The sequence below is a fragment of the Nanorana parkeri genome, unplaced genomic scaffold (genome assembly GCF_000935625.1).
Source record: "Nanorana parkeri isolate BGI_ZX_2015 unplaced genomic scaffold, ASM93562v1 scaffold15, whole genome shotgun sequence".
Classification (NCBI taxonomy): Eukaryota; Metazoa; Chordata; class Amphibia; order Anura; family Dicroglossidae; genus Nanorana; species Nanorana parkeri.
Genome location: NW_017306283.1, coordinates 1,996,634 through 2,019,340, shown reverse-complemented (window position 1 = coordinate 2,019,340; position 22,707 = coordinate 1,996,634). Strand labels below are relative to the sequence as shown.

General features: G+C 43.5%; 1 protein-coding gene across 8 annotated transcripts in view; it reads right to left on the bottom strand.

Moving 5' to 3' along the window:
• The window catches only part of ASAP1 (ArfGAP with SH3 domain, ankyrin repeat and PH domain 1), a 222,158-nt gene that overhangs the window by 146,281 nt on the left and 53,170 nt on the right, over positions 1 to 22,707 (bottom strand). For 7 of the 8 annotated variants that reach the window (XM_018558673.1, XM_018558708.1, XM_018558717.1 and 4 more), the window contains one exon: positions 21,802 to 21,928. In XM_018558673.1, coding sequence (XP_018414175.1) covers positions 21,802 to 21,928 — 127 coding nt within the window. Of the gene's footprint in view, positions 1 to 21,801; positions 21,929 to 22,283; positions 22,295 to 22,707 lie in introns of those variants that run through there. The other variant, XM_018558698.1, reaches the window with a different exon arrangement.

Here is a 22,707-nt window from a genome sequence, read left to right as displayed (position 1 = left end):
GTGCAACCTTTCCAGGGCAAACACACCAATCAAAAGGAGAACTTTAACATATTGATCTATGAAGGAAATATCAAGGATTTTCACATATGAATCCAAGAAGGCTGAGTGGCCTGTTACCTGCAAAAAGACAAAAGAATCTTGATAAACGAGGCACGAGCCAAAAATTACAGTTAGAATGAAACTTTCAAAAAAGTCAGATAGATGTGATCATCAAACAGACAGAGCCGTTGTGAGAGGAAGAGGAGGGCTGGAAGCTGATGACAGCCACTTTGACCGTTGTGATTGGGTCAAATCAATCACAAGGCACAGAGCTCTTCTGATGGGTGCTATTGATTTTACCTGTGACCTGGCACCATCTAATGACAGCAAAATTACAGGTACTGTGAGAGCAGTTGGTGTGTACATGTGCATTTCAAACATGGACATTTATAAATGTCCTCTTAGAATATTGGGTCCCCCCATTAGCCATTTAATTACAATGGCCGATCATGGGTTGGTTAAAAAAAACAAAAAACTTTATGAACTGTTTTTTTTTTTTTTTTATTTCTACCCAGAATGGCTCCTTTCTTCCTGCTCTCCTTTAACAGACTCCCCATAAAACCTCAAAGGCACAAGTTAGCAACGTTTACAGGAGCAAAATGAAAAGTGACACTACACTCAGAAGTTACATCTTAAAATTGCATTCAAGTACCTTAACTATTAACAAACATGTATCTTATTTGTGTATAACTCAGCTGTAGATCCTCCAATCATCTCTGTATTGGTGCTGACACTGTCCTTCCTTCTGGAGGGTGGCTACTTTTGTTCCCCATGGTCCCTGTGTGTGTTGTAAAGTAGTCAACGCTCTAAGCCTGCTCCCGTGATGGACTACAATCTCATGTTTAGTTTACTCATTTGTATTGAGATTGTAGTTCATCATGGAAGTGAGCTTGGAGCGGTCACTTTACAACACACACAGGGAACATGGGGAACACAAGTAGTCACCCTCCAGAAGGAAGGACAGTGTCAGCACCAATTCAGAGATGATTTGAGGATCTACAGCCGAGTGATACACAAATAATAAGAGACATTGTTGTTAATAGTTGCCGTACTGGAATGTATTTTTAAGGTTTATGTCCTGAGTTTAGTGTCACTTTAAAGCGGACCTTCACATTCAAAATGCATCCCTCTATGTATGATGATTAATAATAACATACACATCAGGTGTAAAATGCTGTGATTGTGAAATACTTACACTTGCAGAGCATTCACTTCCTGCTTTGAAAGGGAAAAATGACTTCAGTTTGGCAAAGCAATGCACACTGGGATTGCCTTGTCATCAGCAGAGCATTGCTGGGAAATCTCATCTGTAATCCCACGAGATCTCAGGGAACGGCATTTTCCTCCCGAGATGATGTGCATGGTCACATGTGCCAGAAATCCAGGAAGTAAAGGGAGAGCTAGTAATCTGCCCTTAGTAAACACTGCCACTGTCAGAAGACTGATGAAGAAAAGAGAAATAAGGAATGCAAAGAATACAATGCCGGCAATTATCTAGAAGTATGTGTTTGTAGATTGTCATCACTAAACATTTCTAAAGGTGTCTTTGTTGTTATTTTAAAGATTTGGGTAAAGGTTTAGCTTTAAGCAACAATTTTTGTGAACTTTTACAAACAAAATACAAAAAAAAACAACTGAGTTAGGTACCTGGTAACCCGGTTTCCAGGAATCTTCCAGGACAGCATGGTTCAGATCAGATGCGGTCCTGGAAGATTACTTCGGAAAAACTGAGTTAGGTACCTGGTAACTCTGTTTCCTGGAATCTTCCAGGACAGCATCTGATCTGGACCATGCTGTCCTGGAAGATTACTTGGGAAAATAAAATAAAATGTATATGCAAGTATTTTATCTTCTGTGCATATTACCTATTTTAAGTGAAATATAATAAAACATTTTTATCATAAAATTGTGAAACTAATGCCCAGTTATGAGAACATGGAATGCGTTCTGCTTTAATAAAGATGTGCCTGAAGTCCTACGGGATTTAGAGGCAGCTAGGGCACATAAAACAAGGAAGTCAGCTTTCTCCAATCACTCTGGGAATTGCGACATAGCAGCTCCACACTGATTTACATAAAGGAAAGAATGGTATGTCAGGAGGAAAAGACTCGCGTAGGTTGCGTTATATCTGGTGCAGTTACAACATGAATAATGGTAGTAAGTATAAAACAATGCTCATTTTTACTCTGATTATTCAATGGATATTTTTGTCTTCAATCTCTAATCCAAGACAACAGGGGAATGATTCCATGAATCACTGGGCAGTTGTGCAGAGAAATATGGATGACCAAAGGACAATTCTTCCCTGCATCTGTTACAGCCCAGACATCCTTTCACAATTATGCAAAATTCAAATAGAACATATTTTTTTTTAACATTGTTTACAAAAAAAAAAAAATATGATAAGCTATGGAATATCCTTTCAATATATTTGAATGCAATCTGTGTAGTGACAGAGCCATAAACACACATGCAATGTGATAACATATGATGGAATCAGCCTGGTTTGTTGGTAAAACAACAACAAACAACTTGGCATAGAATAAACACTAGCACATGGCACTGACAGGGAAATGGGGAACTGCCTGATACTGACGGGTCCTAGCCACTGACATCAATCACCATACAGCAGTGGCTGCATACGCTGAAAGTCCACAAATGATAAGGTTTATCAATCCCTCTAAGTCCCTGTTCACACCTGGGCGTTTCAACGCTCAAAGCTAAGTGCGACAAAACTCTCAACACAGGAAATCCCATTCATTTCTGTGGCCCTTGTTCACACCTGAGAGTTTGGTTACGCGCTGGAAAAGGTACATGAGCTTCTTTCGGGCAGATTACAGCACGTTTGGCCACATAGAATTCAACGGAAGCGCATTAAAACGCCCGGCACAAGCTTTTTGCACATTTTTATGTGAATTTGCATACACATTTCCTCGTTCACAGCAATGCATTTTGACCTGTTCAAGAAAAAACACGTCTTTGCATATATGTGCCTAACATGCGTAAAAATTTGCAAACCATGAGAGGAAACGACGTGCATAAAAACGTGCATTTTAGACGTGGAAGCGCTGACGCCCAGGTGTGAATGGAGACTAAGTGGCACTGGAGAGCTTGGCTTAGAGTATTACTAAAGCCTCTTCATTCTACCGATACACCTTGCTACTGATTAATGTACCACCAAACATTCTGGGCCATAAAGTGCAGAAAGACTCACATTAGAACCCGTCAGAGGAGGCCTGAACATCCACCTGGTAAAACTTAGCGAACATGAGAACAGAAGACCAGGAGGCAGCCTTACAAATCTATTAAACAGATGACTGATGCCGGAAAGCTGAAGAAGCATCTTCTGATCTAGTGGACTGAGCAGTGGCAGGGAAAGGTGGAATCCTGAATGATGAGCTGCCTAAACAGCCTAGAAATGGTGAAACAAGAAGGTGGAAGTCCCTTATGGAGACCCTCAGGAATGATGAAAGAGTCAGCCAGTCGACAAGAAGCTGTAACCAGGAGGTAAACTCAAACAGCTCACACCACTGCCAAACAATTGGGGGAAATCCTCTTGGGATTAACGGGGGATAGATATATAAAGTCCCTATTAAGGTGAAGAAACCACCTCAGAGAGAAAAGAGGCCATGGGCCGCAGCCTTTTTTCTGTGTAGCCCCAGAAAGCTTCTTTGCAAGACAAGGCCGGTAACTGAGACAAGCAGAGGTATTGGCAATGAGAAGGCTACCTTGTGAGTAAAAGTAGAGACAAACAAATAGCTCCGATAGGTTCAAAGGTTGGCTCTTGAAGAGTTGACAGTAGATTGAGATCCCACAGGGTTACAAGTGGACGTACTGGTGATACTATGCGAGTGACACCCTGTAAGAAGACTTTCACCAAGAAATATGACTTATCTTTGATAGTACTCAAGGTCAAATATTGAACTAGACTAGAATGGAGAAAAGTCAGGGTGCACCCTACAGAGTATGTCCAGGGGTTGGAATTTTCTTTGTCTCGCAGTATGCGAAGAAAGCTTTCCAAGCACTATAATGCACCTTCCAAGAGGTGGATTTCCTAGCTTTTAAGAGTGTAGGAATAATATAATCAGATAGGCTCCTATTTTTTAGGACCTGGGCTACAAAAGCCATGTTGTTAAAGCCAGCGACTATAAAGAAGGGTGGCAGACCAGTCACTGCGACAAACATCCGGGTGATCTGGCAGACTCTCTGTGGGTTCTCCCAGGAGTCTGATGAAGTCCCAGTACCCCCTCTTGAACAGAATACTGAGACAGGGCTCTGATGTTTTTCAGGAATCTATGTACAACACCCTGCTGTCCCTTTCCACTGGTCACAATCGGCATAGCATAGAAGGACAGAAACCCAGAAATGGCATCGCTGGGTCTACAAAAAGGTATGTAACGGAAACAGAAATCAATATTTCATTAGCATGTTGATGGGGGGGAGGGGGGAGGATGAACAAGGAAAGGCAAAATATAAGCAGATTAAACTTCAGCTTTAAGAAAAGCTTCTTTGGCCGTCTCTTTGGCAGCAGTTTTATGGGAAATAAGTTCACCTCCGAGAATGGCTTTGGCCATTTCCCAAAATAGCGCCGGGCTATTGGTATGATGTGTATTATCTTTAGAGTAATTGAGCCGCTGGCAACATAGATCACAAATTTTCATGCTTTGAAAAGTTAGAGAATGGCCACAACGTATTAGTATCCTTCAGTGAGCAGTTGCACGGCGAGTAACTTACGGGGGAATGACCGGAAATAACCACATCTTTATAACTTAGTTAATGCTTTGTACTGCACCACAGGAGATGACAAAGCTATAGAAATCATAATATAGCTATATCAATAATAATATAATAGTGAAAAATGTATGTTTGGACATGATTGAATTACATTAAATAGATACAAATATTCTCTTTCCTCTGCACAAACCTAGTAAGGTTTTAGGTTGTATTATTTAGCCTGGCACTGGGTATATGTAGATGGCATGTTATCAGAGTTCTGTCCACATGCTAATATACAGTAAACTCCCCTTTATCCGGCATTCAAGAAACCGGCAAAAAAAAAAAATCAAGGACATAATACATGCTCGATTTTGTTTTGCTGCTGGCTTGATGCACACTAAACAATTGTCGGTTGCTTGGTGCACACAACAAAATTTCATTAGCAACTCAATTTATTTAGTTGCTCACAAATTTCTCTGTCTACATCTTGCTGTTGGCCGGCGTCTAGATGCCATGGTCGGCAACAGAATGTAAACAATGGGGAGCAATAGCCAGCGAGTTATAGGCCATTTCAAATTGCAATAACCAATAGGACAACTGAAGAGATGTGCAAACTCCCGGAGGTGCCAGTTGTAGTTTAATCATTTACTTATTTGTTTTTACCTTCAGGTTTGTCTTTAGCAAATAACAGATTGTTTTTAATTTCAAATCATTCTGCTCCAGCGATGGAATGTCCCTCAGTGTCTTCCCATGCTACACAGTATAGGATTTTCTGACTCACTGGACCTTAGATTGCTGAAGCGGAGGGGGAGTGCGGCTGAAGGGACTGGTCTAGCAGCCAGCCAGGATCGTGGCTCAGGTGAGTATAATTCTGTTATTTTGGCTCGCTAGACAACACGAGCACTTAACCCTTGCAGTGCGGGGGTAGCCCCACTGCTAGGGTTAAGATTTTACTTGCCTAGAGTTCCTCTTTAAGGGTGATCCTGGCAAAATTATTCCCCTGTATCTGTAAGGGAAAATAACTAGTAAGAGCAGAAGCTGCTCAGCTGTCAGCACACGCTTTTCACACACTGGAACTCTCTGCAACGTTATTATCTATATGACCACAAGCCCCTTTCTCCTCACCAACTGACAATGCCCCGGCCTTCTATCAAGTCGCTCCGGCAGTGTCCATTGTATTTATTGGGGGCACTGGGACAAAGAAAGATGAGGAGCGCTCTGGGCGGCACTGGAATACAAAATTCTATAGCAAGAGGAACTGCATTCAGGTCAGTAGTTGTATTTGTCCCCACAGGTTTTCATAAAGTGGCTACAAAATAAAACCGATTCTTTTTTTTCTAAAATCAAACACAGACAACCTCCATCCACGCAGACTAATGCGAATCGCAATATTGTACCTCTTCTCCATGGTCACATTCCTCTGGATCAAGCAAGTGCCAAGAGATGTGTGGGAGAGTGTGACGTGTGACACACATTTCCTGTGCTGTATTCTGTCTGCCTGAACTGCAAATTGACAAGTCAGCCTGCTGGGCTGTGTGACAGCGAGCCACGAGTTGTTTTTCTTGGCCACCGTGCACCAAAAAGAACGATAAGCGTGGCTCAGGATACACATCCACATGCCCAGACTTCCCCCTTCTACAAATAATTAACAGCGGGCTCTAGAGTCAGGGGGATTTTAAGTTCTGGTACCTGCCCTGCCCCCAGCAGCAGCTAAAATTAACACAAGACACTGATCTTACTTTGTAGTCCCACATTGTAATGAGCTAATCCCAGATGGTTCCTATATGTTTGTGGGAGGAAAATATAACTCCTGCATTAGTCAACGTGATTGCAAGATCGCATTTGTTTTACATTATTTAAACCTGCTCTGGACAAATGACGGTGGGAGGACAATGGTGAAGACTCGAGGGATGTTATATACGGACGCCTACTGAGGGGGATAACTACTGGAGATCCCTCGGGTTTATGAGAGTTCAATTCTCAGCAGAATGATTTGAAGTTGACCGCGCCATTTTGTGCACGAATGCCGCAGGGTCAGGAGTCGTCCACTTCAGCCGATCGTGCTGTGGGTGCCATGATATTCTAATGGTACCCCGGTTGCACCGGGCGGATCGTGCGGTATTCCGCCCGTGCAATTGAACACTGTTAAAAAAAAAAAAAGCAGCGCATCGTGTGTCGCACTTGTACCTTTTTTTAGTGATTGCGGCGCGGATGCCATCCCATTGAGATCAATGGGGTTGCGTGGCAACCGCCGTGTGCACATGATCGCACGTCCCGGGTGTCTCTGAGGTGTGAACCTAGCCTAAAGCTGGCCGTACATTGCTCGAATTTCGGCCAAGTCCTACTCAAATTCAGACAAAATTTCAACCAAAGTGTTTCTCCACCCCCGACGTTTTCAATTGAAAAGTACCTGCAGGCAATCAGTGGTAATCAATGATCGCATATTCCGACCGTGGCTTGCTCACTGCTACCCGAGTACAATAGCCGAGTGGTGAATAGGGGAATCAAGAGGGGTTTTCTTGCCATTCTCAGAGCGTATGACCAAGTTTAGAATGGCCTCACTAGCCAATGGCAAGGTATATGTGCTGCAGCAAAGAATCTGGGCCAGTATTTGAATAAAAGGAACCTGGGGAGGGCGAAAGAGCTACAAACTCCTTTTAATAGGTAGTATTACTGTCACTTTAAGCTTCATAATGTTCTGAAATTCTTTGCCTGGGAACATTTTAACACTGAAACAGCAATGACAACTCATGCGATGAATGCCAAACAGACTGCAAGAATGCGCAAACACTTTGTGTCACCTCACGTCCCTGGAGCAGATAAGAATAAAGCGCTAGCTTCTGCTTACCTGGACATAATGCCGTGGCCTACATTCTGTACCAAGAAATTCAATGCCCATTGTGAACGTTATGAGGCAAGACCTTGTCATCCCTGAGTCACATTAAGTGAGAAGCTCAGTGAGAATGGAGCTGACCCAGAATTCAGGAGCTAGTCAGCACAATCTAGGAGCCAGCAAGGAACCATTAAAGAGAAGCCATGCTGTATTTTTAGTGTACAGATTTGGAGTTATTGTAACATTTACTTAAAAGTGACTTATAATGTAACTCTTTTACATGCTTTTTGTTCTCTATTTTGATATACGTCTTGACAAGTATTCCTGTTGAATGACTTTAGGAATTAGATAAGTTAAAAGTTCACTCTGAAATAAGCTGAAAGTCAAAAGGTCCCGTTTTGTTTTTTGGTCTCCAGACAGAACAAAAAAACCTACTGCGGGTATAAAATGCAGGCACATAGAGGTGCGCATACCTGCAACAAACTCACAAGGCCTGCAGACACAGCTGAATACAGTCCATTTTGCCAAGCAAAGATCCAGAACTAACTCATAGTGCCAAAGCTTGGCCACCTTACCTCGTGAGCATTCCTAATGGCCAGTGAGGCAGCCCATTAGATTTATTTAATGTATTTATACAGCATTATCATTTTACACAGTGCTTTACACTGTGCACATTAACATTAGTCCCTAGCCCCCAAGGAGCTTACAATCTAAGGTCCTATCTCACATAAATACATACAGGAGCCAATTAATCTTCCAGCATGTCTTTGGAGTGTGGGAGGAAACCCAAGGAGCAAATCAGTTATGCTGCAGGGCTCACGTGCCAACATGAAACACACCGATAGGAAGAGAGAGCAGAGTGACAAGGAGATGAGCTCATCAATCTGCTGTTTCTCCTTTCACTGTCCAGTCACATGCTATGGGACGGAGAAGACCTGTGTTACTTAACTGTAGAAGAGAAAAATCAGGTCTCCTGTCATGTCAGACAGGACCAAACTGTGTGTCAATCTGTGTCTGTGTCAATCTTACTGGATGGACAAGAACATGTCCCGTAAATGTGTCTTTCATGTGTGTATTTAGCTTTTTTGCTTGGAGTTCAAGCTAATTATTTTTGACAACGCTACAGTATCTCCGCTGACTAGGGAAAGCCCTGTTCAGTAATAGCGGTTCAATTAAGAACAAGGCTGTTACCCAACCGCTGCCCTCTGCAAAACACTTGTACCTTACCCACACATATCCTGTGGATGCTGCTCTGTGCATTAACCTTTTGGAGAGTCATTGCTGTGAGTGTCTGTGATGCTTCGTCGGCTTTCACCTTTCACAGAATCACTCTGATATGATGATTTTACAGTCAGTTCTTCCCCCTCAGAGAAGATGAGGCCTGTCCTCAATAAACAAACTTTCCTCCATAATAATCAGAAGTCTACTGGAAGCACACCTGGCGGGGGCTTAAATCCTCATGTATTAAGGTATATCAAATAAATAAGTGTTCTCAGGTTGGCTGCAAAAGTGAAAATACACTTTAACTACTTCAGGACCGCCATAGATAGGCAGACAGACAGACACACGCAGACACACACACACACACACAGACAGACACACACACACACAGACAGACACAGACACACACACACACAGACACAGACACACACACACACACAGACAGACACACACACACACACAGACACACACACACAGACACACACACACACAGACACATATCCATGTCCTGGTCCTGAAGTAGTTATACCCAACAGACACTGCGCCCCCTCAGGAGCCCGCTGCCATGGTTTTTTAAAATCCCGGGCTTCTCTGGGGAATGCAGGACCATGGCAATTAGTGTCAGGATGGAGAGTAGGAGCAGAGCGGGGAACGTCCGGTCTGCTCTGTGATCAGTGAGTCAGGAAGTGTTGTGCTTACAGCTGTCACAAACTTGGCTGAAATGCCGGTTACACAGGGGATCGGGCCCAATGCTGAGCTTGATCCCCTGTATTGGAGGCCAGGGGAGACATCAGGGGTCTAACAGACACCTGATGTCTCCATAATAAGAACATGTCACCTCCAAGTCCTATCACATAAAGGCTTGTTAGCCCCTGTGTGATACGAATAAAGTTAAGTGAAAAAAAAGTATAAAAAAGGTAAAATAGATAAAAATGTAAAAAATGAAAACCAACCCCTCTGCACGTGTACATAAACGATTGCGCCACACGTTATGTATCACCGCAAACATCGTAATGACAGCAATATTTCTGGGGCCATAATTCGCTCTACTCTAAGCCGATGAGCGGTAAAGGACTTTAGTGCGTTGCCTATGGACAATTTTGAGTACCACAGTTTTTCGCCATTGCACAGGCACACATGATTTTAACATGTTTGGTATCTATTGTCTCAATGCAACGCCATCTTTTATATTTGACTAAAAAAAGGGCATTACATTGTGTATGTGCGCACTAACATTCATTTGTGTTTTTTTCCTAAAATATATGGATTTAATAAATATCTGCGCAAATATCATGTGATATAAAAAAAAATGCAGCTCCCACTCTTTTATTCTGCAGGGCCTCTGCTTTCAGAAAATATATACTTGTTTGTTTTGTATCTTATAGGTCAAGGGTAGGCAACCTTAGCACCACAGCTGTGGTGAAGCTACAAATCCAATCATGCCTCTGGGAGTCATAGCTGTGGCGGTCGGAGTCTTGAAAAGTCTTACAGGACCTTTAGTTCCCCCAAAAAAGCTGGAGTCCCAAGGTGGCGTACCCGTTATAGATTTTAAAAAAACCATTTTAACATTTTGGATCACTTCACTTCTGCTTTTTACGCCTGACAGCATTTCTCATTTTGAGAGCCACACTCATCCAGCAAACCACTAAACGGACCACACCTGCGCAGAGTAAGGCTGGGTTCACACCTGGGCGTTTTTCACCGCTGATCGAACCGCTGAAGAACGCTCAGCAAGTGAAATCCCATGAATCCCTATGGGCATGGTTCCCACCTGGGCGTATTTCCGCCCGTGGAAACGCGCTGAAAAATGCCCTACGCCCAAACAAGTACAGGAGCTTCTTTGGGACGTTTTTCCACGCGTATCCATTGGTATTCCCGAGTGTGGCTCGGGGTTAACAAAGCGGTAACCCCGAGCCACACTCGGGAATACAGCGTAGGACTTACCTTGTCCACGATCCCCGCTGTGTCCTCCGGCCGCTGCCGACTTCCGGGTTCCGTCCTGTAGATTATCTGCATGGAGGAAGTATAGCAATGCGACTGAATAGGCTTTTCCACTGTTAGGCAGAAAGTGTAAGGCTGCTCCGAAGTTGATTGGCTTGGGGGTTATCCTGGACACAACCCCTGCCAATGGGCTGTTTTAACACTTCTGAGGCTGCCAGCACTCCGAAAGCACAAAGCAGCCTGGCCTTGGAGCCCATTTCTTTTTGTCTCTGAGGATGAGGAAAACACAAAAGGACTTGAACTCTTTAGGTGCTTCATGCCACAGAATGGATTGAAAGGCTTTCTAAGCAGTGAGCCCCCAATAATCAGCAGCAGGGGACATGTGAACACAAACGTATTGTCTGAAAGCAGATAACTTCTTCAAATGGGATGCAGATTAGTACATATTTTATTTAATCTCATTTATGTTTCGGATTAAAAAAATGTGAAATGTTGCATATTAATACAGTAGTACCTCGGTTCAAGAACTTAATTCGTTCCACGATTCTGCTCGCGTATCGAATCAAATTGTGATCAGACCGCGATCTCGACTACAGGAAGCCACGACCACGTGTCAGAGCGGGGAAGATGGCTGCGGTTGTGTTCGTCACCTGATGCGGAGTTTGCGAATGGAAGCAAAATTTAGCCGAACTTCCTGTTTGCGAACAGAAGCGTTTGTGAACTGCGGTACCACTGTATATGCATTCTTCTACGGAGCCAGCAAGTGGAGCTTTAGGCTCATTTCCATGCTCTTTGCTGTGTCTCCTTCTGTGCTTTGCTTTAAAAAGTATATTTACAAAGCTCAGTATCCCAAGCTGAAATTTACACACACAAGTGGAATGAGTTATAAGACTGGCTTGTTCCATATTGAGGGTTCCATTAGACCCAAACCCATTATAGTTTATCGTTCAAGTAAACCTGATTGGAGAATTTACTGCACAATCTAGAATAGGGGTTTAGAGAAAGCGCTTCATGGTGGAGGTCCACAGCACGACCTATACTGCATATCCTAGGAGCCCCTATTTATATATATATATATATATGTGGTGGTATACAAAGTCCCACGTCAGACTTCACTTATACAATCCAATAAACATTTTGCAGAAGGTCGATCATATGCCCACATGGCAATAAGTCTCTATTCGCACTACAGCCAGTATCTGTATACTGAGCATTAAACAGACTTTTGGAACTCCTGGGATGCCAGCGGAGACAGTATTATGCACCATGCAGTGCTTTCTATAATCCTACTATTGACAGTCTGTACAAGGAGGTACAACTAACAGGTTCTCTTTAAAGGATAATTGCACTTACAAAACAGCCCCTTTGCTATTGTAATTGTACTCGCAGGCTGTAAAAAAAAAATAGTGAAAAGGAAATAGTTCAGCAGTTTAGGCAAAAGATCTTTCCTGGTTGGAGCTGGTACATGATGACACTGCTACAAATGTCCTCTACTCCCGACAGATCACATGACCATCACATGACCAAGCGCAGGAGATTTCCAGGCAGCATCACTGCTACCAAGAGCTTTCCAGTCATTTGTCTGTGTTCCTTTGCCAGGACCTCTGTTCAAGCGCCCTGTAGGACTGTTTTTAACCTCTGTAGATACATCACAATTGTAGTGGGAACCATGCAGTAGGGGTCTGGTGGTGGCTGCAACTCCCTTCGCCATCATTAAACGAACATTTAATGGAACAATGCCAACCAGAGAGTGCCCGCTTTCAAAGGAGAACTCGGATTCTTCATAGAACGTTCAAGTTTCAGGGGCTTCCCTAGGTGTCAGGAAATGCTGTTACTTCACGCCAAAGGTTACGTACAGTCTTCACCAAGACTAACTCATATTGTAGGTGCAATGATGGGGAAAAGGTAGACAGCAAACGGCTTCACTGCAACCATGGATCATCTTTACCTTGTGAGCTTTATCCGGCTTATCCTTAACATCTTGTACTGTAAGCAGCATTTGTCAGAGGAGTCACCTTGAGGAAATATTACACAGAGATCCCAGGAATGGGAGCAAAGCTCAAAAATGTAAATACTTGTTTAAGGATAATTAAAGCCTCGGGTGTTTTTGCATATTTCTAGTGCCAGCAAGCAGTAGCTATATGCAAAAAGTGTAAAAACAAAAAAACCCGCTTTAAAAAGGGTTAATACTTAGCCGTGTCTTCCCCGCGCGCTCCCGCCCGAAAATGTGAAAAAGCTCGGGTGGCCGCAAAGCATCTTGGGGCGGGCGCATGCGCAGATCCCATTTTCGGCCGGGACGTGTGGAGAGACACAAGGTAAGTCTATGGATGCGTGCACCCGCATGCAGACACCGTGGGACAGGAGGTGCCAGCAAGTTCAGAGTCAGCGCTGGATTGGAGACCCGCCGCAGCGCTGCAGGGACAGATGAAAAGGACAGGAAAGAAGAAGATCGGATTAAGAAACATCATTTAAGGTAAGTGCTGACATTAACATTGGGGGGGAGGGAAAACATTTTTTTACTTTAATGTCACTTTAACATTTAATGACAATATCCCCATATGCTTCACATACCTACTTTGGAAGTGTACAATGTACTCCAGACAAACATCAATTCTGTGCTTGATCTGACTCAGAGGATACAAGCCACTTGCTGGGCGGCTCCATTTTTCACTTTGACATCTAATCTATGGCTAACTATCTAAGCTTAATCCTGGTAGTTGGAAGTTTCATATTTACAGCATAACCATGAATATGAACCTATACAATGCAGACCAGTGTGCTCCCTGAGCTCACTGCAACCTGACACACATGAAAGGAGGGTGGTAGAATGGTAAAGATACTTCAGACCCCCAACAAAGCACAATGAAAAGATTGAATACATATGGGGTGATAGAAGACTCTAATGTTGAAAAAATACCCTGGTAGGCAGCAGCCGACTCCAAACCTGTGTGAACAATCACCTGGATCTCAACCCAACCGCGTTCAATGAACTCAGTAGGAAAACAGGAAGTTGCACACCGATGACATCAGAACACATCCAACTTTATTAAACATGGACATAGAACACTGAGGCCCGGCCAAGGACTGCCCCTGTATAACATTTCACCCAATACGGGCTTGATAATAGAGATCTATATTATGGGTTTGGTGTACAGGAACTGGAGTGTCTTGTACAGAACCCTGAACTCCGGCTCCATAAAGACATTGTTTGATGGGTTTCGTGTGGAGTAACCAAGTGGCAAACATGGAACCCTGACCTCAACCCCTTTGGGATGAATTGGAATGTCAATTATGATCCAGGTCTTCTCATCGAACATCAGTTCCTTATCTCACAAATATTTTTTGGATAAACAGGCACAAATTCCCACAAACTCACCCCAAAATCTTCTGGAAAGTCACAGAAGAGTAGAGGCAGATATAGACTCAAAGGGAGGACGTACTCCATATTAACGCCCATGGATTTGAAATTAGATGTCCAAGAAGCTCATATAGGTAGGATATTCAGGTGTCCACAAATATATAAAATGTATATGTGTATGCTATTTAAACAACAGGAAAACATCCATGAAGGTCTTCAGTACAAAACGATTTACCGACAACATAGAGAGATGTGAGAAACAATGAGCGAAGCATGTCAGGGTGTAAACACCACGGATGATCCAGGGCCATACTTGAGAAACTGTTACAACAAAATGCAAAACAGCTGCAAACAACATGATACTCTGTTTAGCAACCTTCCGTAGAAAATGGAATTTTGTTACACAATATGTTCTTTTGCAGCAAAAACAAACAAGTTATATTCAGCATTAAAGGAGAATAATGTCCTGGATACGGAATCATAATACTATTTTTTTATTTCCATAAAACGCTGACAGTACAGTTGGATTACCTCAACATGCAGTCTGAAAGAATTGTCTACACCAGCATTTAGAAAAAGCCAATGTGTACCACCAATGCGTGGGTCAGATTATCTCAAGTACCTCAGGAAGTACAGTAGCTCTAGCCCCATAAACAATGACTTATGCAACAAGGGCCTAGTCACACTATAGCATTGCACTAAGCATACAGGGTCTTTGGTTTAGTGCATACTATTGGACATCGCTCAGAACCCCATACTCAATGTGCTGCATTGCCATTGATTCTCAATGTCACATCAATGTCCTCCCAGTGGACAGGCATGTGTTGCAGTGCCACAACATGTGTTGTGTTGCTGTGGGAATAAAAAAAGTAGGGCAATGTATTGTGCAGCGCTGCAGCACGGAGCAGCTGGGAGATGAGTTAGGGTGTCATTTAAAATCAAAGGCAATGCAATGCACCACAACTAGCACGTGGCACCATACATTGTGCCATAGCGTGTACAAAAAGTGTTTACCACAATGCTATAGTGTGAACAGGCCCTAAAGCAGGGCTGAATTCATTTAGGGCCCCCAGGCTGATTGCCTTTCAGCATGTTCTTTTGGCACATCAACACGGAGTCGTTCACTACCACAGCTTCAACCTATGAACTACAAGAGATAATTCAGGCAATTCATTAAGAGAGAGCCCTAAATGACTGACAGCACAAGCAATAAAAATCAATCAGGAAAGGAGGGATGATGTAACTGTATTTAGGCAGAAGTACGACAGACCTCTGATGGTAAAGTTGATTGTTACACAAAGCTTTCACAGCTGCTATCTAGGGATTACTAGAGAGCTGTGACAGGACAAAAGGAAATGTTAAAAAGTTTACATCATCCTCTATGCACAAGGATAGCAACATGAATAGCAAGGAACATAAAAATCAACCCTGGCACTATCCCTCACAAACAAAACTAACCTACCAATGCAGGTGCCAATCAATCAGTGCCTTTCCTTTTACAAATGCACCTCAACAGCCCCTGAAACCCACACCCCCACAGCATCCAAACTCTGACTTCCAGAAAGCACAAAGCTGAGGAATGCCCCCACAATATCCCCTTTTAAAGTGACACTAAACTCAGGAGCTAGATCTTAAAAATACATTCATGTACCTGAACCGCTGCTGTCAGAGTACTGAACAGTGACTGCAGCTAATTGACTGTTCATCCAGCTCCTTAGACAAAAGTCAAATGAGAAATCGATTTTCGTGGAGCCGGCAGAATCACCCACAGCTCGAATTCCGGACGATTTAGCAGTGTATGGCCAGCTTTAGTTCGGTACTGCTTCACAGACAAGTTGGAAGTAGGGGTTCGCTTCTCAATAGAATGAAAACCCATTTAAATTGTATTTGGTGCCTTGTGGTCACAACAGAAAAATCCATTTTATGATCGAAATCAATAACTAATATTGTGAGATTGCAACTTGTCAATTCACAAAGAGAAAGTGAATTCCCTCTTGCAATAAAAATTTCTCCAGGATTGACCAGATGAAGTCTCAGGAGTCGTATCCTCGCCGTGTTTATTGCTGTTCTTCATAATTAATAGGCTGCATTCTCCAGAACATCAGGCCAGACCACAAACTGATTCCCTGTAGTTACATACATGCCTGCCAATGCCCACCAATAGACATTTCCACTTCATCCAAACTCACATAGTACACACAAAATACAAATGTATTTCTATAAAGCACTCGGCACATATTCTTCAGACCACACAAATATTCTTTGATATCCGGGGTAGCAAGAACACATACACATGAGTGTTCAATGAACCAACTACTTCGATTTAAACTACATTGAACATCAGCTTCTTCTACTAAATCCAGAAGGACTCCGAGGTGCCAAGTAATGCTGCAACTGGAGAACAAGGGAAGTGGATTACTGTGTGCCCCTTAGGAATACAAGGCCTAACGCTGAACATTTGGGTTGCTCCCAAAATGGGACTGATTATCCGAAAATTAGCCAGTAGGTCCAGTTCACACTTACTTATTACAGGTATTCATATAGCGCCGACAATTTACTCAGCGCTTTACATACTGCACATTCACATCAGTCCCTGGCCTCGAGGAGCTTACAATCTAAGGGCCCTATCTCACATGGATACATACAGGAGCAAATTCACCTACCAGCATGTCTTTGGAGTGCAGGAGGCAACCCACGCAAGCACAGGAAGAAAAGAACATGTAAACTCCTCACAGATAGTGTCCTGACCAGGGTATGAACTGGGGACCTCCAGTGCTGCAAAACAGAAGTGCCAACCACTACGCCACTGTGCTCACAAAAGGGACCAATCACATGAGTCTTGTTAATTCCTGCAGGATACTCATGCGATTTGCTGCGGCCAGGGGGTACTATACAATGACAACTGCCACTGTTCAGAGGCCATTTGCTGCACCTAACTGCGGACAATTGCACCAGGACACAAGCACTCTGGGGGGAATTTATCAAAACTGGAGCAGACAAAATCTAGAGCAGATTTGCACTGCAGCCAATCAGCTTCTCTCTCTCATTTTCAAATCTTACCTGAGCAAACTGAAGAGAGAAGCTGATTGGTGGCCATGGGCAACTGCTCCAGATTCTGTTTGCTCCAGTTATGATAAATTCCCCCGTCAGTGTCAGAGTGCGGTTATCCGCAGCTAATCGGAGCATGTGTGGTTACATGCGAACAACCGTCAAACAACTGCAGGTCGCAGCGGTCATTAAATACAATGCCTCCTACCTGCAGCAGATTGCAAGAGTCTCAAAGGGAAATTCCTAAGAATCATGTGACCGGCCCCTTTCGCAAGTGCGGCCTAAGACCATTAGGAGTCTAGCGACACATCTTTATTTAGAATTTCGTTGGCATCTTGCAGTTGCACGACATGTGCTTCAACAAAAAAAGGCTAAAAGCACAAACGTCCAGACGCCGAGCTTTTACAACGGAAAGCTAAATAGAAAGATAAAATAGAAAAATAAGAGTTTTACCTGCCAAAGGATTTCTGTTCCTATCCATCCATTCAGTCCTGAGATTTACACTGCTTTATCACAAAGCAAAGCCCTGTTTGGCACTGCAGAAGATCTCAGTTTTTACTACTGAATCTAAAGCCGGCTATACACGCTTCGTAATTCGGACGGTTCGCCCAGCTGATGAAACGAGCCAGTTGGAAAATACTTGGCTGAACGAAGCTAGCAGCTAATCTGCCGGCGGCCGCTGTCAGGGTAGAAATCAAACAGCAGGGGCTTATGAGCATTGATGGAGGAATCTGTTTTATTTTTTTCATCCAGTCTGCGGGTTGAACGAAAATAAAATGTACAAATTCAACTTAGCATCAGCTTCCCATAATCCCCCGCACAGCAAAACGATAGTCAGCGCTGTGTGACATTCAGGGCGCTATTGGTCTGTACGGTCCAACACTGTGAACATGCTGCTGCTCCTTCACTGTCCAATCAGCAGGCTGGAGGGGAAGGGGAGGGGGGGTACGGGCGAAAACATAGAAAACAGAACTTCAGCAGCCATTCTTTAACATGAGATGGACGAGTCCCATTGCTAGGATTTCGGAGCGATGTGTATGGGTACATATACTGCAGGTGTGGTATTCAATATACCCGGCTGAATATTTTTGCATGGAAGTTAGCTTAAAGCATGAAATGAAAATGACCATTTTCTGGGCATACTAGAATTCACAAGAATCATATTTCTAAACTCTCCCATTCTCTCATTGCCTAGGATACAGGATTGGTATTTATTCCGTCTTCCTACAATCACCCTCAACGGGCACTCCAATACACTTGCACATAAGGAATAATTACATATACCATCTCTCAACCGTCACCTGCAATTAAAACCATTTCTCATTACAAGGCTGCATTGCTAAGACAATGAATCATTCCATTGATTAACTCACGACTTCACAGAAAGCATCCATTACGGTTCCTGTTAATTACAAAACAGCACCTCATTCCAGCACACCAGATTATTCAATAAGGAGAAGGGAAGAGTGGAGGAAGACACGACAACCGGCTAGATGATATCATTCAGCGAGCTCACATGGGTAAACCGATACGTTGTTGGCTGATATGGAATGATGCACTTTAACGAATTATGGGACTTTAAAAAATTTACTGTTAAAGTGGGGTTACCCCTACACTGCGAGGGGTTAATTGCTTGCTTTGTCTGTGGGGCTTAGAAGGAAGAACATATTTGCCTAATCATCAGTTCCACTAGGCTGCTAGACTGGTCCCTGCAGTCTCTCCTCCCCTGGGCTCCGGCGGTCCAAGGACAACTGACATGATCACGCCTTATGCAGATCCATTGACTTGCATTACACGTGAGGAAACAGAGGGACTTTTTACAGCCGACAAGGAGGGGGAGAGAGCTCAGTGCTGACCACCGTGGGACTACGGATCAGGTGAGAGTAGCTGATGTTTTATTTGAGCCCCCTAGACAAAATGAGCACTTAACCCTTGCAGTGCAGGGGTAGCTCCACTGCAAGGGTACGTTTTTTTTACATTCCAGGAATTTTTTTTGTTAAAGCCTTGCAATGGAGCTGCCCCCACACTGCAAGGGTTAACTGCTGGTTTTTGTAAAGGGGACCTGTGTATAGCAATCTTACTTACCTGATCCATGCCCCTGAAGGCTCCAAGACTGGTGCCTGCAGCTTGCTCCTCCCTCCACCCCATAGTCCTGCATTATACAGGTGAAACTCGAATTAGAATATAGTGCAAAAGTAATTGCAGTAATTGCTGCAAAAGGGACCCAAACCAAGTACTGAGTACATATGCATGCTTGTACTTTTCAGAGGTCCGATATTGTTCTATGTACAATCCTTGTTTTATTGATTGCATGTAATAATCTACTTTTTTGAGGTTGTGGATTTGGGGTTCTTGGGGTTTTCATGAGCTGTAAGCCATAATCATCACAATTATGACAAATCACGGCTTGAATTATCTTGCTTTGCATGTAATGAGTCTATCTCATATATTAGTTTCACCTTTTAAGTTGCATTAGTGAAATAAATGAACTTTGCACGATATTCTAATTATTCGAGTTTCACCTGTATATGAGGATGCAGAGAGACTGTCCACAATCCAGAGAGGAGCAGAGAGGGAGGCGAGTGGAGATCAGGGAAGTAAAAGACCTTTAAACAATACCCCTAGATGTAAATTAAGTTAACCCTTACAGTATGGGGGTGGGAGTAGTTTCCCCTTGCTGAGATAAGCTTTAAACTTTAGCTTTGATCTTATTAAATGAGTCTAATTCTCACTTTCCACATTTGAGCTGAGGGTCACCTGTGCAGCCAACATAAAGCTGAACTCTACAATAATCTTTTTCCCTAAAGTTTTCTTCCCCATTTACAATTACAGCACCCAAAAAATATTCTCCCTTCTCTGCAGAGAAAAACATTTTCTAGGTGGCCGTGATGTCACAGGTTGTCCCTGTGCAGCCATGTCTGGGTGGTGGGAGGAAGGATCTATGTGGTGTCCTGAGTCATATCATCGGATATAGGCACGTCTCACACAACTACATATCCCATGATTCCTAAATAATGTAGTAAGCAGTTTCGTGGTTTGAATATGTGTTTGTTATGTGATTTGCATGACAGATGAGGAGGGGAAATCACATCCACCAATTCCTCTCCCGGGATGAACTACAATCTCATGTTTAGTTTATTAGTTTGTATTGAGATTGTAGTCCATCACAGGAGTGAGCTTGGAGTGGTGACTACTTTACAAACACACACAGGGCCCATGGGGAACAAAAGCAGCCCCCCTACAGAAGGAAGGACAGTGTCAGCACCAATTCAGAGATGATTGGAGGATCTACAGCCGAGTGATACACAAATAAGATACATTTTTGTTAATAGTTAAGGTTCTTGGATGTATTTTTAAGATTTATTCCAAGTTTAGTGACATAGACTGTCACAGGGAACATCATGTTGAATTGCAACAACTCAGCAAGCTGGATTTGGTCAAATTAAATGAAATAATATTTAAATCACATGTATTGTACAATCAAACTGTAAAACCCTGTCCTTTCTTTCCGCAGTATAAAACCGCCGGTCAACTTGAGGTTTTCCCCGGTGCCGCCCCATGGTGAAATACATCTCTTCGGGGTATATTTTGTAAGAGGTAATGTGGTCACTTGGCAGTGTATCAAAGATGAAGCATGCAGCATATCGGTGTAGTGCTGTGCACAGGCTCACTGATGTCGATGGGTTTCATCCCCTGTGATTTTTTTTAACTTGCGTTGAAATGAAATGTTCACCTGCCTCTTGAGGATTGGCCTAGATGTGGCAGTGCCTAGATGTGGCATGGGCAGTTCTGCCACGGGGGATGTGAATCACCTAGATGACGAAACTACTTCCCCTAATGGAGTCGCTCCCTAGCTGACCTGGGACATTGCAGAATCTCACTCTCTAGCTAGCCAGCAGTGAGGTAGGAAAGGGTAAGTGGCCTCTTTGTGAGCCTGTCGCAGTTACAGTATTGCTTGCCTAACATCAGCCGGAAAGCTCACCTGAAGTCATACAGTTGCCATCATGTCAAATGTCTGAGCATACATACATACAGCGTCTTCCAATGTCAGGCAGCTGACTGCGCTGCAACTGTCAGACTTCAGCTGACCTGGGAACATTGATCCTCCAGGTAAAGGATCAGGCTCAGATAACCTAAGTAAGCCAAGGAGGCAAAACGTTATTATTACATAAGGGCAATTATGATCATCCGAGACTTCAAAGCCATGTACAAACTACCTATGGTAACTAATTCACCTCCAGGGTAAGATGTGCTCTCTGCATCCGGATAACAGGCCAGCTTCTACAACGGCCAGCAATAAACAATTAATTCTCAGAATGTATCCATTCCAGCGCGCTGAAGAGCTAAGATGCATTCAGTGGACTCGTATCAGCCAGCGTGGAATGCCGGCTACATTGCTAACCCAATATGACACACAGTGCGCACGGGCTCCCTTCATGTATGCAAAACTACTCATCACATCATTAGATTTACAGTTGTAAAAAATGTAACAAAAAAAAATATATATTTTTGTTTTTTCTCATTTACTAAATATGCAAAGCAATGAAGGAACCAGGTAGCTGATTCAAAGCACACAGCATCCACAGAGTACTGTGCCCCCCTCCCATCAACCTAACACAGTACGTGCCCCGGGTATTGTGCTTACCTCTTCCAGCACGTTAATGGAGTTCCTGCAGCTCTGCAGTCTGGTGGTGAAGCTGGACGTGGTCGGGGAATTGTAATCCTCTGTAGTCTCGGAAATAAACTCTGACACCGAGATTTGATCCGGCATCCTGGCCATGGGGACACAAAAAAACACAAGCAGATGAGGAAATGAGGGGAGAGAGGCAGAGTGAGAGAGAAGGGCTCGGGGAGGGGGCGGGGAGGCAGCAAGCACTCGACAACATACTGTACACAGCAAAATCTGGGAACAGGGGAGGGAGGACAAAACCCAGCACAGACAATGACTGAAAACAAAACGCTCCTTCTTTATTAAATGGCTGAGATGGGAAGAAAAGAAAAGCATCCTTTTTTTTTCTTTCTTTCTTTTACTTGACAGTAAAGATGGCAACAGCAGCGAATACAATGTGAACACAAAAGCTGAAATTGCACAACAGAGCAAACTGCAACAAAAAGCCCACAACTTACAAAAGGCCCAATGACTGCATTCAATGCCCCCCACCCCTTCCCAATCAGAAGGAAATCGTTCGCTATCGTTAAACGCATTTGGCGATCTGCGCACTGGTTTTTGTTTTTTTTTCTGGTGAGGCTGCTGAGCTCGATGTATACAGGGATCTCACGTACGCCGGTTGGTTGGACTGCGGAGAAGGATGTGATTATTAAAGTTTGCATAACAAGAGCAGTGCGATGAATAATGGAAGTGGACGCTGAGCATAACCATATGTGCACCTCAAATATGTCATCATGACAGCAGCAGATAGGCGGCAGAGGGAACACAAATACCAGATTTAATGGGACCCTGTTGTTGGGGAAAGATGCTGGCTGCCATTGCCGAGATCCCTCTGGTTGCCTGGGACGAGCACTTGACCCTTGCAGTGGGGCCACCCCCTCG